General features: G+C 39.5%; 1 protein-coding gene across 2 annotated transcripts in view; it reads left to right on the forward strand.

The window, feature by feature from the left end:
• Window positions 1–18,283, forward strand: part of Mthfd1 (methylenetetrahydrofolate dehydrogenase, cyclohydrolase and formyltetrahydrofolate synthetase 1) — a 68,621-nt gene that overhangs the window by 14,933 nt on the left and 35,405 nt on the right. The window contains exons 2-8 of one of the 2 annotated variants that reach the window (XM_015490063.2): window positions 1,815–1,899; window positions 11,093–11,152; window positions 11,557–11,610; window positions 14,027–14,163; window positions 14,309–14,409; window positions 16,332–16,468; window positions 17,873–17,984. In XM_015490063.2, the coding sequence (XP_015345549.1) occupies window positions 1,815–1,899; window positions 11,093–11,152; window positions 11,557–11,610; window positions 14,027–14,163; window positions 14,309–14,409; window positions 16,332–16,468; window positions 17,873–17,984 (686 nt within the window). The remainder of the gene's footprint in view (window positions 1–1,814; window positions 1,900–11,092; window positions 11,153–11,556; window positions 11,611–14,026; window positions 14,164–14,308; window positions 14,410–16,331; window positions 16,469–17,872; window positions 17,985–18,283) is intronic. The other variant, XM_015490067.2, reaches the window with a different exon arrangement.

Consider the following 18,283-nt stretch of genomic DNA (forward strand, 5'->3'; position numbering starts at 1 on the left):
AATAAGACAGTTCACCTGATCTGGTTAAACTGCTTCCCGTTACTAGTTGGAACTCATTTGCTTACTCAGGGTCATCACTCTTTTGTTCATCTTTCTGCCACTTGTCCTTAAGGAAAGTCACATGACTTCTGTGAATAAGAAAGCTCTCCTAGTTCACCAGGTGATTGAGTCTCAGAATTGTTCTTTGTTTTCACCATCTTTATCTGCTATTGTCTTTCCACTTTTTAGGCTCCTTTTATGTTGTGCTAGTAAGTTATTTCATGAGTTTTGTTTCAGCTGGGAAAAGTGAAGTAGAACCAGTGGAAACCTTTACCTACCCTTTTTTTTGGAGAGCACTGAGAGACACAGAACTTTTACTTCTTGCCCTGTTGTTTGTGCCTTTTCTCTTCCTTCCTTCCTTCCTTCCTTCCTTCCTTCCTTCCTTCCTTCCTTCCTTCCTTCCTTTCTTTTTTTTTTTTTGTACAGTGTGGGGAATTGAACGCAAGGGGTGCTTTACCACTGAGCTACATCCCCAGCATTTTTTTATTTTTTGAGACAGGATCTTGCTAAATTGTTAAAGTCCTCCTAAGTTGCCAGAGTTACAAGCATGCACCACTATGCCTGTCTTAATTCTCTTGAAATATATTCTTGTAAAGAGTATGGATTTGAGAAACAAGGTCACTAACTAGATAAAAATTGGAAGGCTAGGAGATGACTTCTTGTACCATTCAACAATCTTGATGTTTACCAGAGCAGTCCAAATGAGCTTTTTCTTTTAACTTCTATGCCTGTTTATGATAGTTTTTGTAAAGCATGGAGAAGTAGAGCCAGGAGTACCCCAATTAGAATGAGGGTCTATGTTTATTTGTTATGTCAAGTGCAGTTCAGGGTAAGATGAAAAAAGATAGGCAAAACTGGATCTCCAAGAGAGACAAATCCTGTTCAGATGTAATTATATATATCATAATTGGGCAAAGTTGAGCTATTTTAAATATTTGTTTATGGATGTAATTTAACTTGCTTAATGTTGTATGTTGTTGAGAAGTTATATGTTGATAAATGGGTTATCTGAGTTTCATTTGAGGTTATTCTTTAAACCTTGCATTATATTTTTATAAGGAAAATTCTTATGTGAATTAGAATGCCATTTGTAAGTTCATGTTGAATTTGCAGTGGAATTCACTGATTTATTATTGAGCCTTATGTGGACACTCTGGTCTTCTTACTATGGTAGGTTGAGCAAAAGGTACGAGCTTGAGTTCTTCCCTATAAAAGTTTTCATGACAGCATCTGGTGAGTGGAAAGGCTGAAAAAGATTAGAACCAGCACCTTCTAGAAATTTTGTTCAGATTTTTACTTATTCACTGTATGATTTAGAATGTCATCAACTAATACATTTTATTTTATTTGGAGGGTTGATGGGGATTGAACCCAGGACTTTGTGCATGGTAGGCAAATGCTCTACCACTGAGCTATACACCCAGCTGACTTATTTATTTTGAGACAGATGCCCACACTGACCTGAAACTCATGATTTTCCTATCTCAGACGCCTGAGTAGCTGGGATTGCAGACATGTATCATGATGGCTGGCCCAACTTAATACATTTTAAATTGACTGTCCTCACATCCCCAGCCTAGACATCATCAATGGGTGTTAAAAGGATCCATATCAACTTAAAATTTAGAAAATTGATGAGATGATCATCGTACATTATATCCTAGAATCATTTAGTGAAAGTATTTTTAATTTAAGAGAAATACATCTAATAATCCATGTCACTTATTTATGCTTGAAACATGAAGTGTTATCTTTAACCTTTCTTTTTTCTCTAGGCAAATAAGGGAGAGATTGAAGAACCAAGTCATTCAGATGAAGGAGCAAGTACCTGACTTCACCCCAGGCCTGGCAATTTTACAGGTATTATCATAGTATATTTCTTCTAATGACCTCCCTGAAGACACATGGTAGCAATTCAGGCAAAAGCACTTCAGACTTCTTCCTCCATTTTTTTCTTTATTGGCTTTTGTGAAACCCCATGCCTTTACAGTTTCTCTTAGCAGACAACTTCTTTTTTTTCCTCAAATTCCATGTGCTGGTTTAAGCTGTCCCCTGGCCCTCTCTCTGGATGCCTTTTCCCCAGACCAGTGTCTCTTAACCTTTGATCTTCATAGAACCCTTTATGCTCTTCAAAATTTAAGACCCCCAAGGAGCTTTTATTTATATGGTCTTACCTATTCGTATTTACTGTATTGGAAATGAAAACTACATTTTAAAAATATTCGTTCATGTTAAAATTCCAATAGGAAGTTATTATTCTGTAAAATAAATGGAAAAAAAACCTTTTTGATAATAGAATTTAATGAGAAGAGGGGCATTATTTTACATGCTTCGTAGAGCTCTACTGTTTGATGTAAAGATGTGGTAGAGTTGAAGAGGGGGGATTCCCAACCACGTCTGCATCCAGTCTCTTGCTGAGTGGTGGTCTGGTTGAAATGTAGGAAGAGCATCTGGCCTCATTCAGATGTGTAGCTGTTAAGGGAAGATTTTTTTTTTATATATATAGTTGTCCAGATAATTGTAGATATTTTTCTTTGATACTGTACCAGGATTCACTGAGTGAAGTTTTCAAAGGTTAGTCACAATGTAGAATTTGAAAGTCTCTCAGTGAACATTCTTCATGTTTTGTAATTTCTTTTAGTATTTTCATGCTTTGTTACTTCAATGTAACAAAGCATGAAAATGTTACAAAACAGGAATGGATATTGACCCATGACTGGTTTTGTAACATCCTTCATTCCTCATTTGGAAAACAATGGTTCCCTGAATTAGGCAGATTTTCTAAATGCTAACATTCTTCATTATTCAATATTAAAAAAAAAATGGTATCACCAGCAAGCTCATCAGAAAAGTCTTTAAGTATTAAAAAGCTGTCAAATTCACAAAGGTCGATTAAAAAGTTCTAATCTTTGCTTGATTTTTTTTTTTTTTTGATGCTGGAAGTTGAACCCAGGATCTTGTGCCTGCTCAGCACATCTCTACCACCAAGCTGAACCCCTAGCCTAGAAGTGTTATCATTGGCAGCACATGCAATTTGTTGTTCTCCTTGAAGTTCTTACTTGTTTTATTCAGTTTTGATAAAATATTTGACAATCATGTTTTTCCAACTATTCTTATAAGTAAACATGGTGTTCCAGGGACTGGGGCTGGGGCTCAGTGGTAGAGAGCTTGCCTAGCATGTGTGAGGCACTGGGTTCAATTCTCAGCACCACATATAAATAAATTAATTAAATTAAATAATTAATTAAATAAAGGTCCATCAACAACTAAAAGAAAAAAAAATCTTTTTTTTTTTAATTAAAAAAAAAAAAAAAAAAGTGGTGTTCCATAGAAAAATGCATNTAAAAAAAAAAAAAAAACAGTGGTGTTCCATAGAAAAATGCATCTTGTTCAGCTGCCAAGGCACAAAAGCCCAAGTGCTTTTCCTACTGACAGCCACTGTACTTCCCTGGGCAGCAGAAGTACTTTATGAATGCTTCTTGATTCTTTACACAGAATAATAAAAAGACATGTGTTCAAGGGTTGAGGTTTAATAAAATCAGTAATTTGTATTACTTCAAGAGCATTCCTAAGTGAAACTGTTATCTGTTTTTACTAAGATTTATGTGTCAGTGAAAGATACCTTAGCAACCAGAGTATGGTTTGGTACCCTTGTCTCAATTTATGCTATCACCAACAGTCTTACCCAGCATTATTTTTGTGCTATCAGTATAGAAGTTAACACAATGAAACAGCAAACAACATAGTAGTATGCGAAGTTGTCAGAATATAAATGGAGTCACTGTGTCAAACCTTGACAAATGAAGCCAGAAAAGGCCATGAAGGGAGAGTTCTCATGCTTAATTGCCTGATAAGAACTATCATCAACTGGGAGTGGTGGTGCATGCCTCAATCCTTGCAACTCAGGGGGTTGAGGCAGGGATATCATAAGTTCAAGGCCAGCCTCAGCAACTTAGTGAGACCCTGTCTATCTATCACCAAAGACTGCCCAAAGCACAGACTTGCACAAAGCCAAAGTACTACAGCCTCACCCAGAAAATACTTCTGCAAGTTTATCTACCCAGCAACTGCCTACCCAACATTAGATGCCACCTTTGTTATTGATCCTTGTGGCCAAGGGTGATTGTTTCAAAACAACTAATGGAACACTCATTTTGCCTTTAAAAACCCTTGTTTGCCTTTACTTCTCTGAATATGCACATAGTTTGCTGTGGCAGGTATATTTCTATTGCAATACTCATTCTGGAATAAATTTATTATCTTTGGAGAATCTCTCTTCATTTTTTACTTAGATGGAATGTTATTTAGATACAAATTTTATTATGAAAATAATTTGGCCTTCAGATTTATCTTCATTTAATGGTAATTTTTCTCCTTTAAGTTTTTTTATTTTAATCATCCTGTATTAGTTGTACCTATTAATGGGATTTAGTGTAATATTTTAGCACATGCATACAGCGTCCACTAATCAAATTCAATCTCCCTTTATCCATCCACTCCCACACCCTTCCAAACTTCTAGAACTCAGATCAACTTTGTTTAGCTTCCACATTTGGGAGAGAACTTGCAATACTTGTCTTTCTGTGTCTGGCTTGTTTCACTTAATATAATGTCCTTTAGTTCTATCCATTTTACTATTTAATGACAGATTTCATTCTTCTTTATTTTTGAACAAAATCCATTGTGCATATATATTTATCACATTTTCTTTATCTACTCATCTGTTGATAGACACCTAAACCAATTCCATATCTTTTTAAAACTGTATTGGAGATTGATCCTAAAGATACTCTACCACTGAACTACAACTCCAGCTCTTTTAATTATTTTATTTATTTACTTATTTATTTTTTGGTACTGGCTGAATCCAAGGGAGCTTTACCCCTGAGCTACATCCCCAGTCCTTTTTATTTATTTTTTTAAATTTTGAGACAGGTTCTTGGTACTTTGCTGAGGCTGGTCTCAGACTTGGAGTCCTCCCACCTCAGCCTCCTGAGTTGCTGGTATTTCAGGTGTATAGCACTGTGCCCAGCTTGATTTCCCCATCTTAGCTAGAATGAATAGTGTGCTAATAAACAGGTATCTTTTTGGTATGATGATTTCATTTCCTTTGGCTATATACCCAGAAGGGGGGTAGCTAGATCATTGTTTATTATCAAAAACAAAACAAGTGCTGGTGAGGATGTAGAGAAAAGGGAACTCTCATGCCCTGACAGAGAGAATGTAAATTAGTTCAGGCATTATGGGGAATGGTATAGATGTTCCCCCCAAAGTCACAGATCTTTGAAAAGGTGTTGGGATCCCTCAAGAGTGCACAGGATACACTTTGAGAACTATTGCCCTAGGTGGTTCAGTTACTGTGAACTCTGGATCCCTTCTGAGATCCAGACTCATCGTTCCTGGAGAGAACATCCCTTGTCTCCCTTCCTTCTCTAGCCTCCTTTGCTGTTGTTTGTCTTCTCCTGATACCTAAACCATATGAATGGCTTAGGGTTCAGCCCTCATATCTTTTCTCCATCTTAATTTTTCCCTAAGTGACCTTACCCAGTCCCATAGTTTCATGAGGGAATACTTGCAAATTTAGGTCTCTAACTGGAGTTTCTTCCCTGAGTTTGATTGCATCCAGAAGGGAGGCAATTGATAAATATTTGTATGGGCAAAGGTATAATTGATTGTTGGAAGGTTTGATTTGGATGACAGGATCTCACAGTTTTCCTTTGAAACTCCCTTAAAACACCAGCTTCCTGCCTCATGTTCTTTCTATTTGTATGTCTCCACATATATCATCTAACCCCTTGCTAAGTTTCCTTTCCTTGTTTATTAAGAATTTCAGCATGAATGCTACTCAAATTCCCCTCCCATTACAGTGTATCTCACAGGCCTTAGGTGAGGGAAAAGGCACAGAGGGCCTGTCACTCAGTATGTGGTGTGTTCTCTGCTATGGTGAGTTTTTCTTTTTGCAAATTACTAAGAAAGTAATAGGTTGTGGGTGTATACTTGGTACATTTGGGGACTGGTTATTTCTTGGCTTATTATTGTTTGTTGTAGAAAGAAAGCAAATGTCATAGGTGAGAAATCTGTTTCTGGACTGAGAGTATAGCTCAGTGATTGATAGAGTGCTTGCCTGACACGTGTAAGACCCTGGGTTCTGTCTCCAGCACTGGAAAAACAACCACCCAAACAAAAAGCCAAATCTGTTTCTGTAAACTGTTAAATAAAAATTATAGTAGGTCTTTATCTGGGCTAAGATCCTGCACTAGGCCCCATCAGTTAAATCTAAAAATCAAAATGGAATCACTAATGCTGATGTTCCCTGCTACCAAGCTGAAACTTTATCTGATCTTCTGAGAATTTAGGACTAGAGAGATAGTAATGACCTTTCCCAGAGAGGCCAGTTTCGATTAATATTGCAGTTCCCTCTGCCTTAATCCTTTTGCCAAAACAGGTAACCTGATGTTAATTAACCAATCAGCTACATTTCTGTCATTCTAACTCCCTGTCCTAGTCTACAAGGAAAGTCATTTTGAAATCTCTCTCTCTCTTACACACACACACACACACACACACACACACACATTTTATTTGTTTGTTTTTTTAGTGGTGCTGGGGATCAAACTCAGAACCTAGTGCATGCTAGGCAAGTGCTCTACCACTGAGATACATCCCTAGTCCTTTTTGTTTTTTTGTTTCTGCTCCTTTTGAGCCCATTTCTGTTTATAAAACCAGCCTCCTCTGCTCAGCTCATTGGAACACTGATGCTATTTTATTGCCCAATTCCAGAATTGCAAATAACCAATTAAGATCTTTAAACTATTGAAATGTTGTACTTTGACAAAGCCTTTTCTTAGCAACTTTTTTTTCTCCTTTTAAAAAATCTACTTCCAGAATTGACTTTAAATGCATTGATTACAAGAGTTTTTATTATATAAATACTGTTCTACAGCTTGTCTCCATGTCCTTGCTGATAAAACAGTGGTAGGATATTTCAGTCTTGTACTTTAGCACTGAGTCGGCACTTTCAAGGCTTACGTAATCTGTTCCAATCACATCTCTCATTTTCACAATTCTAGCGATGCTTGCACCACCATCTTCCTGTGTGACCATGCCAGATGCCTGAGGTCCTCTCTTAGAGCGTCTCTCTGCCCCACTCTCTGTGATTCTGACTCTTAAACTCTGAGAGTCTGCACCCTCCTCTTGATTCTTGCTGCTCCTGCCCATGAGCCATTACAGTCAGCACTCACTGCTTCTAAGCTTCTGATGTAGACTCCTCCTCTCTGTCCTCTTGACTACAGCAGCAGTGCTTGTTAAAATGCATATCTGATCACAACTGTCCAACTACATCTAGAGATGACAGTACTAATTACATATCATCCAGTGTCTACTACAGTTTAATGATCTGCCTGTAATCCCAGTGACTCCCAAGTTCAAGGCCAGCCTCTATAATTTAGTGAGATCCTATATAAAATAAAAAATAAGAAGGGCTGAGGATGTAGCTCAGTGGTTTAATTCCTAGCAAACCCCCCCCCCAAAAAAAATAAAACAAACTTGAGTTTTTATGAATTTCAAATAAGGTTGTAATTCTATTCTTTAGTACATAAAATATATTTGTTTCTTTTTGGTACTAGGGATTGAACTCAGGGGCACTCGAACACTAAGCCACATCCCCAGCCCTGTTTTGTATTTTATTTAGAGATGGGGGTCTTACTGAGTTGCTTAGTATCTCACTTTTGCTGAGGCTGGCTTTGAACTTGCGATCCTTCTGTCTCAGCCTCCCGAGCTGCTGGGATTACAGGCATGTGCCACCACACCTGGCAAAATATCTTAATTATTAATAACATAATATCTAATATTTGCTTCCTATCAGAATTTATTTTGAGTGCTTTACATGTAGTAATTCACTCAGTTTCCACAAAATATGTGGACCAAAAAAAAGAAAGAAAAAGAAAAAGTAATAAATTTGACTGACCTGAGTATCTTTAAAAAGTTCCTAAGACAGAAATAAAAATTAATGAGTAGGGGCTGGGGTTGTGGCTCAGTGACAGAGCACTTGCCTTGCACGTGTGAGGCACTGAGTTTGACCCTCAACATCACATAAAAATAAATAAACAAAACAAAGATATTGTATTCATGTATAACTAAAAAATTTTTTAAAAATTAATGAGTAGACCAATACCCAAGATATTTTCTGGTATAAAAATAGGGATTAGTAAACTGTGGCCCGTGTCTAAACATTGCCCAGATTGTAACCAGTTAAAAAAAGAAGTTGCAGCAGCTGTGACAGGGTATTTGCCCCATAAAGCCTGAAATATACCCTATCTGGTCCTTTGCAAACTCCTTATGTTAAAAAAAAAAAAAAAAGAAAAAGAAAAGAAAGAAAGATATCCTGTTCTGGAATAGGCCTTTTTTTTGTGGGGGGATGATATAATGCATAGCTACTTTGAAGGAAGAGATTAGCATTCCTGATAAAATGCTGAAGCACTGTTCTTGATAAACTAATGGGATTAAGATTTGTTCTGAGACACCAGTCTTCCACCCACCCACTTGACTGCCAGTCAAGAATCTAATGTTCTTTAACTAAATATTCTTGCACCTAGTCCATCAATGATTGTGTAACTATTTTTCCATATAAAATGCCTAAAACTGGAGGTATAGTTCAGTGGTAGAGTGCTTGTCTAGCATGTGTGTGAGGCCCTGGGTTCAATCCCGAGCAACAGAAGAATAAAATAAAATGCATATACTGAGAGTAATCTTTGAAATGATCCCTTAGATATCTCTTCCTTTACATTTGGATTATGTTAAAATGTGGGCATAAACTCATGACTAAGGCTTCTTTGCAACTAGTGGCAGTTTTGGAGTTTTAGAAAAATTCCTTCATAAATATTAAGGCAGAAAATAGTACTATTTTTTTTAACTATTTTAATATATAAAATAGTTAATATATAAAGACTTTAGACTTGTCTTCTGGCTGGGCACAGTGTTGCATACCTGTAATCCCAGCAGCTCAGGAGGCTGAAGCAGGAGGATCACAAGTTCAAAGCCAGCTGCAGCAACTTAGGGAGGCCCTAAGCAACTCAAGTGAGACCCTGTCTCTAAATAAAATATAAAAAAGGGCTGGGATGTGGCTTAGTGGTTGAGTGCCCCTGGTTCAATCCCTAAACAAAAAAGAAAATAGATTTGTCTTCTGTAGATGCCAAAGACAACGTCTCTGAAGGAACACACTATACGGATTCAATTTGACATGACTGTAGCCATTCTTGAATTGTAGTCTCATGATTGCCCCAGAATAACCCTAGCCAGTTGTTCCTATATAGTTTTCCAGCAAGCTACAAATAGACAAAATCATTAGAGTGTTATGTGGAGCTTCCCAGCTGGCCCCTTGCCCCAGGGGCTCATCAGACTCTTTTGATGTTAGCATAAGATAAACCAGGTACATTCCAGATGGGATAAAGTCATTGTCCTAACCTAGATATGCCTCTCTTCCTGACCCAAACTGTGGGATCTAATTGGTCGTGTTGCCATCCAAGACACACTTCTGTCACTAAGTCCCCAAATAAATTGCATTCTGCAATACTGGATCTGTCTGCCTCTTATTCTTTAGTTTTACAGTACTTTGGGGTCAGTCCTCATATACTAGAACTAGTTTCTTCTGGAACACACTGGGATTCCAAATTTAGCCAAGGTTCTTCAAATACAAAGGACAGCAAAAAATATTTTCAGGTATATATAGACTCAGAAAAATGCCTGTATACCTTTCCTGGAATCATGACTTATGGTAGTATTTCAGCTGCTTGAGAGATAATTGAAGAGAAACTCTGAAGTAGAGAAGTAGTTTAAAAAGGACTGGTAGGTACACTGAATGTAGCTTGGTGGTAGAGCACTTGCTTATAATATGCAAGGCTCTGGGTTCAGTCCCCAGCCCTGCAAAAAAAAACAGACAAATCCCCCCAAACCAATTTCCCCTAACAGGATTCTTCTGATTCTCTCAAAACTCAAATTAACTTTACAGAAAACTTAGAACTACGTATGGAAGGGATGTCTGAAGCCAGGATTCAGGCCATGTCCTGATATGCAAGGGCAGCATCTGTGTGGCAGGGTCTGGCAGTACAGTTGCACAGGTTCTGTGGTCCTGTTCAGAGGAGCAGGGCTCTAGTCATCTTTGGAATCAAGGCACCTACTGCTTTTCCCTCTGCAGTTGGGGGAGAAACCATACTTGTAGTGTTTTTTTAACCTCAAAAGAGAGAAAGGTTGACTACTAGAGTGTGGAAAAATACTTGGAAAATTAAATTTTACAGATAAATGCTTATAATGGAAAACTTTCAATATGTTCATAATTAAGAAAATGGAGGGAACACAGGGAGCCACAGCAGAGTGACCCGAAGGGGTTGGCTCCTGCACTGACTTTCCTCTGCTGTGAGGGTGGCAGACTGCCCTCTGCCTGTCTTGGCTGTGTGTTCTGTGAACGAGGTCCTCTTCTTGGTTGCTCTTTGTGTGGCTGGGCACCAGAGCTTTCCAATGGCCTGAGTATGGGGGAAGGCAGGGTACTTTGCCTTTCAGGTGTCTTTTTTGCCTGACAATAATTTCATAGCCCTCCATGCCTTATTCTGGTATGTCAGCAGAAATTCCATGTTTCTGGTAGCCCTGTAGCCCCCTTGCTTAGTGCTTCATTTCTAATGCAGATGCAAGTGGCCCCTACTTTTTCTTTTGGAATAGGGTCTCCCCCCATGTTGCCTAGGCTGCTTTGAACTGGGCTCAAGCAGTTCTCCCTCCTCCTGGGTAGCTGAGACTATAGGCACCAGCCACCTTTCCCAGTTTGACATTTTCTTTTAGTTTGGCCTTTTTGGTGAGAGTCAGGTGAACCTTGTTTGGGGAATGGGGGCCACCAGCGTTCATGTCCCCATCCTGTCCTGACAGCCTCCTTTTTCTCCTATAAAAGTTCTCTCCAACAAGAGAGACATGCTCGAACGTTCCTTTTATCATAACTAAAATTGTAGAAGCTTTTCTGTACACTTTGCCTTTCCCTAATTGTCTTATTTGCATGTATTCATTATTCTAGGTTGGCGACAGAGATGATTCCAATCTTTATATAAACGTGAAGCTGAAGGCTGCTGAGGAGGTAAAGCCTAGAGAAATGGTGCTGTCACCCTCCCCCACCTCCATCCCAGGTCCTGCCAGTTACCCTTTGCCCTTCCCATAGGACTTTTAGTGCCACCAGTAAACATTAGAGTATTTATTTTGCAAGTCAGAAATGGGTGACAGTGTGGCAGCCTCTGGTTTGCCCTTGAATGCTTTCTCATCCATGATTTTCTTACTTCCCAAAGAGCAGGAATAATGGATATGATGTGTGGTGACAGTGAACAAGTAAATAATGAGCGGTTGGAATGAGGGACTAAGTCTTCAGAACATGAGGGCGAAATCATGACTAACAACCTGGTTTATTTTAGTCATATCCTTAAAAGAAGCGGGCCCATATCTTAATTTCTCTTGGCATTTACCTGTTTTCAATGTTCATTTTTACAGATTGGGATCAAAGCCATTCACATTAAATTACCAAGAACAGCTACAGAATCTGAGGTGAGCCTTAGGGACTGATTGTGAAGAGGCAGCTAGAGTGCTTTCTTCTCTGGCTTTTGTTAGTAGAATTTTAAGGACTGAGATACATAAGATCCCCAGGTAGATCTCTCTTTATAGACTTCACCTCCAGAAAATCCTTGGAAATACCCACAGAGGAAATAGTGCATCCTATGGTATGAATATTTGGTACTCAAAGCTGATTGCAGTTCCATGCTCTAGATCACCTATCCTGTCCATTAAAACTGATCCTTGACCTGTAATTACCTTCCGTTTAAAAACCAAATATGTATTTTTTTGTTTGTTTGTTGGTTTATTTCTAAAGCTGGGGATTGAAACGGTGGTCTTGTGCATGCTAGGCAAGTGTCCTACCCCTGAGCTACATCCCCAGTCCCATATTCTATTTATTGATGTTCGAGAATGGGCAAAAAAATTAGTGGTGATTAAAGTCAGAACTGTGGGCTGGGTGGTGGCGCATGCCTGTAGTCGAAATCTCTCCAGAGGCTAAGGCAAGAGGAGCGCTTGTACCTACAAGTTTGAGACCAGCCTGGGCAGCATAGTGAAACCCTGTCTCAAGAGAGAAAAGGGAAAAGAAAAAAACTGTCGTCTAGGGATGTGGCTCAGTGTTAGAGCACTTGTCTAAAATATGTAAGGCCGTACATTTAATCCTCAGCACTGCAAAAATATAAAAAAGTAAAAAATAAATAAATGGAATCAGAACTGTAGTTGCCTACTTGTAGGGGGATAACTATAAAGGGTAGGAAGGAAAAAGAACTTTCTGGGGAAATGTTCTGTGCCTGCACTGTCCAATATGGTATCCTCTAACCCTAGGAAGCTGTTTTAAGTTGAATTAAAAAGAAATAATATGAAAAATTCAATTCTTCAGTTGCACTAGCTACATTTCAAGTATTCAGTAGATGTCATTGTGTTATAAGATACAAATTACAGAACATTCCTGTCATCACTGAAAGGATTATTGCACATTGCTGCTCTATATCTTTGTTGTTGTTGTTGTTGTTCCCAAATCTTTATTATTATTATTATTACTTTTGATAATTTTGAGACAGGTCTCACTAAGCTGCTTAGAACCTCACTAAAATTGCTAAAGCTAGCCTTGAAGTTGCGATCTTCCTGCTTCAGCCTCCCAAGTCACCAGGATTATAAATGTGTACCAGAACTCTCATGCTAGATGAATAAATTTTAATCCTCATCTTCTTCCTCTTCTTCATTTAGTCAGAATGGGAATAATGCAAATTATAACTGCTTTGTTAGCAACTGCATGTAACCAGTTGCCAATATTCTTCTTCAAATGTTTTTTGGTAAAATACTTCAACTACCTTTCAGAACAGGTTACCTTGTTATGGTGGTCTTGCCTTTTCTCCTTTCGAGGGTTGCAACCCATCCACTGAGATTCCCAGCTTTTTCATTTTTTATTTTCTCTTGGAGAGACTGCTTGAAACTGGCAGCTTCTGTGATTCCATCTTCTCTAGGATGGGCTTAATTAAGGGTAAACCTCAAAATCTACTTCCTTTTTTGCCCCACTTTGCCACAAGTTTTTAATATGCACCATGGGAGCAGCAGAAGCAGAAAGGGCTTCTCTGTATCTGGATTTTTATGGTTATAACATAGGCCTTGCTGTTGCAGTAGTGAGTTGTTAAAGCTCTTACTTTTTTGTGTGTATGTGTGTGCTGGGAATTGAACCCAGGGATGCTTTGCCACTGAGCTGTGTCCCTAGCCCTTTGTATTTTATTTTGTGAAAAGCCCAGGCTGGCTTCAAACTTGATATCCTTCTGTATTATCCTCCTGAGTCACTGGGATTACAGGCATGTGCCACTGTACCCAGCTTTTTTGTTAAGATTTCTTAGCAAACACCTGGGGAATTGTGTTAGTCAGCTTTTCTGCTGCTGTGGTAAAATGAGCTAATCAATCTATAAGGAGGAAAGATTTATTTTTGGCTCACAGTTCTCAGATTTCAGTCCATGGTCACTTGGCTCCATTGCTTTGGGCCTGCAGTGGCACAGTACATCATGGCAGGGGGTATAGAGAGAAGGCCTGCTAAACCCTTGGGGGCTGCAAAGAGAGAGAGGAAGAGGCCAGCATTCTCATATCCTCATCAAGGGCATGTCTCCATTGACCCAATTTGTTCCGTATGTCCCACCTCTTTCCTTTAGTGCCACAGACTGTGAACAAAGCCTTCAACACATGGGCATTTGGGGACATTTCAGGTCTAAACTATAGCAGGTATATTTTATGTTAAAGTAGAATTTCTCTCAGCATTCAAGGGCTAGTTACATTCTGAGAAGACTATAATTAAATTCTTTGGGAAAATGGGGCCACTTGATTTTTCCCTTGAAACATGTTTCTCCCAGCTTTTGACTTCTATGTACATGTACTAATGTATGTGTGATCTTACTTTTAGGTGTTAAAGAGCATCACGTCCTTGAATGAAGACTCTACTGTACATGGCTTCATAGTACAGCTACCCTTAGATTCAGAGAATCCCATTAATACTGAGGCAGTTATCAATGCTATTGCACCTGAAAAGGATGTAGATGGGTGAGTGTGGCTTGGCTTCCTACACTGCATTGGATGGTTCCATTTATAATATGTCTCTGTTTGGGGAAAACGTCATATTTGTTTCTGAAGAATAGACACCTAATGATTTTTGTTTCCCCCTCATTTTTATCACTTTGTTGTTTAGATTGACTAGCATCAACGCTGGAAAACTTGCTAGAGGTGATCTCAAAGACTGTTTCATCCCTTGTACACCTAAAGGATGCTTGGAACTCATCAAAGAGACAGGTAAAAACAAAACAAATAACAAGATGGTGATGTCTCTGAGTGCCTGTGTTGACATGTGGAGTGCAGAGGAGGGCACACACTGTGGGCATAAGTGATGGATTTGATTGGCAGCAGGCCTGTTTACTAGGGGGTTTTTACCTAAAGTCACAATTTCCTGAAAACTCTGTGAAGTAGGTGCTATTATCATTCAGTAGCTAAGAAAATAGGCTCAGGGAGATGGAGTATTTTGCCTAAGAGACAACAGAACCATGATTTGAACTCAGAGTTATTTGAGTTGAAAGCAATTTATTTTTGTGAAAAAAATATCCTGTATGGTGATAAGAATTCAGAGAGTATGAAAGGGTGCAAAGTGAAAAGTCCCCATCCCTGAAACTGGCACAGATAGTGGTTTCAAGACTAGACAGATGGCTGGAAATGGATATCTTGAACAGTTGGCCGGCCATATTTCCTTATTACGTAGCTAGTACCTTGGTATTTTTAATTTCATTATGAATACTTTTAGCAGAGGTTATTTTTTGCAAGGAAATGGGTCCTGTTTAAAAAAAAGTAGGCCAGAAGTTTCATATGGAAAGTTTGGCCAGCATAAATGAAAATTCTGTATGGTTGACAAGAAAAGATCAAGCCATAAGCCTTGGGACAGCTATTACAGTTCCGTCCTACAACTAAATTTATATTTTTCAGCATACTGAGCAAATACTTATTACAATGTGATAAAAGCAAATCCCATGAACTATATAGCAGCTATCAGCTTTCTACTTCCTCTTAGTGATAATGAAGCTACCATTTGCCCTAAGTCAGCTTCAAGTCTTTTGCTGAATCCTAAAGAGCGTAGTGAGGTATCTTTTATATGTGTGTATGTCTGCGTGTATTTAGCTAGCCAGCTCTTTTGGGGATTGAATCTAGGGCTTCATACATACTAGGCAAGTATTCTACCACGGAGCTATATCCCCAACCCTGACCAAGATAAACCTTTTAAACATATTAGACTTAGAAGTCTATTTTTTAATATTCATGATGTTAATACTATATAAGATCTGATCTTTTTCTGATAAAATTGATTTTATAAATGAAGCATAATTTAAACTCAAAACTGCCTCAAGCAATGATCCACAGTCTTCAGCCTTGACTGGATCCTATGGCTTAGACAGAGTCCTCAAAACATTCTCTTTGCTTTAGTGTATGTGGGCAGCTCATTATCAGGTTCCTTGTCCATCCTTGGCATAATAGTAATGGGATTTTGCCAGGGGATGAAATAGGGCCACTGGTCTACTACTGGGTACTCACCCTAGTCATCTCTGTTGAGCACAGTAGGAGTCAGTCCTGAAAAGGATGTTAGTATATTTCCAGAAGAATGGACGCTTAGTAAGCAAAAAGAAAGCTTTCTACTATAGTTAAAATTTCCCCTTTATCGCTTCCCTGCAAATGACTCTGTGGTTCAGGTTATAAGTCAAATGAGAAACTTTGACAAGGAACTGCATGAATAAACTTAGAGCTGGAAAGAATCACCAAAACTAATCTAATTTCCTTCACTTCTCTTTACCCCATTCCATACACCCAAGTAGTTATAACCATTTTTCCCAAGTAATTTAATCTGATAACTTCTTCCATATGGTTGTTTAGCTGTATCTCAGGGTTTCTTTTTGAGTGTAGGATTTCTTCCCACTCCCCTATGACTCAGTAAATGGATCTTGGCCTAAGATGCTCTCCAAAACCATAACAAGGACAGTATACAAGTTCCTAATCTGGATGTGAAACCCTAGAGCTAAGAATCTCATTGCCAGAGAAGGAGTGTTTTTAGGAAGGTTTCTGTTCGATGCTAAGAACCTGCTTTCGTGCACTTGTTCTGTTTTTCCACTCAGGTGGCAGGCGAAGAAGGGCAGCTGCTTTGTTCCAACTCTGACGCATGCTGGCTTTTCTTTCAGGGGTGCAGATTGCTGGAAGGCATGCGGTGGTGGTCGGGCGTAGTAAAATAGTTGGTGCCCCAATGCATGACTTGCTTCTGTGGAACAATGCCACAGTGACCACCTGTCACTCCAAGACTGCCAATCTGGACAAGGAGGTAGGAGGTCTGGGATAGAGTAGGAGGTGTTCAGTGTGTGTGTGCATGCATGTGTGTACTTCACCCTCACTGTCTTGTTTAACCTCATAATGTTGTTAATATGTTTCTTTTCTCATTTTACAAGATAAGGAACAAATTCAAATTACAAACTTGCCCAAGTTTATACATTAAGATTTTGTTCTGACTGTATATTTTGAGAGTAATTTGCCTCCTGGCAAAAACAGAGGTTAGCAGTGTAGGCACTGGGATCGGCCTCTGGTATCCAGATCCTGTGTGTACTGCAGAAGAAGAAGTGTTCCAGAGAAAGTCGTGATCAGCGGACACCCATGGCAGCTTCTTCTTTTTGGGGGGAGGTACCAGGGATTGAACTCAGGGGCTCTTGATCACTGAGCTATATCTGCAGCCCTATTTTGTATTTTATTTAGAGACAGGGTCTTACTGAGTTACTAGCACCTCACTTTTGCTAAGGCTGGCTTTGAACTCATGATCCTCCTGCCTCAACCTCCCGAGCCTCTAGGATTACAGGCTGTGTGCCAGCCCGCCCAGCCATGGCAGCTGATTCTTGATCCTCACATCAGATTCCTGAGTCCAAAAATGTTTGCATGGCCAGGCCTGGTGGCTGGCGCATGACTGTAATCTCAGCTACTTGAGAGGCTGAGGCAGGAGTATTGCAAATTCAAGGGCAGCTTGGGCAACTTAGCAAGATATGGGGAGAGAGCAGGAGAGAGGCCTAACATCTTCTCTTTTAATCTTCCTAAAGCAGTGCTCTGTGGAAGGTTCTGTAGGAGATAATGCAGTTTTCAGGCATTATATTATGCAGGGTTGTTGTCCTGAGTCTGTGGCTCCGAGTCCAGGCTCCCCTTCACCCTAAAGGTTCTCATTGCTTTCCCCCATTTTGTTCAATGCAAGGGGAGCTCTAGGCATATGTAGAAATGCATAGCATGTGAAAGGCCATCAGAAACAGGCATGTGGCTTCCATTGGAAGCATTACTCTGATATCCTGAAATAGCTGATGATAATAAAAAATTAGTATAGGGGCTGGGGATGTGGCTCATATGGTAGCGCACTCGCCTGGCATGTGTGCGGCCTGGGTTCGATCCTCAGCACCACATACAAATAAAGATGTTGTGTCCGCCGAAAACTTAAAAAAAAAAAAAAATTAGTATAAAGCTCAAAGGTGTCCTTTCCACTTCTAGATTTTTTTAAAAAAGTTTTTTAGTTGTAGATGGACACAACTTTATTTATTTATTTGTTTGTTTGTTTCATGGTACTGGGGATTGAACCCAGGGCCTTGTGCATGCGAGGCAAGCATTCTACCAACTGAGCTATATTCCCAGCCCCCACTTTTAGATTTTTTAGTGTGTGTCATTACTCAGTTTCTGAAAACTGAATCCCTTCCCTTAGGTAAATAAAGGTGACATTCTGGTGGTCGCAACTGGTCAGCCTGAAATGGTGAAAGGAGAGTGGATCAAACCTGGGGCAGTTGTCATTGACTGTGGAATCAACTATGTCCCAGGTGAGTATTGCTGGGGAGGAAAAGGTGGTTTCTGGTAAAGGCCCAGAAGGACAGGAAACCTGAGAGAGAACCTTTAGCCTTATTTTATGTTTGAAGTTCTGAGGTTTAGAGAGACTGACTTGCCTGAGGGTGCACATGATTAATAGGTGAGATAGTTGCCTCTTGTGGGCAGGCCCACCTGGTGTGAGAACCTGGAACTTTCACTGCTGTATTGTAGTGACTTAATCCTCGTTGACTTAATCCAGGAAGAGGGTGGCAGAGGGGCTGGGAGGGCGCTGCTGTTTGTCTTCATGTAGAGA

Source organism: Marmota marmota, unplaced genomic scaffold (assembly GCF_001458135.2).
Source record: "Marmota marmota marmota unplaced genomic scaffold, marMar, whole genome shotgun sequence".
NCBI classification, from domain to species: domain Eukaryota; kingdom Metazoa; phylum Chordata; class Mammalia; order Rodentia; family Sciuridae; genus Marmota; species Marmota marmota.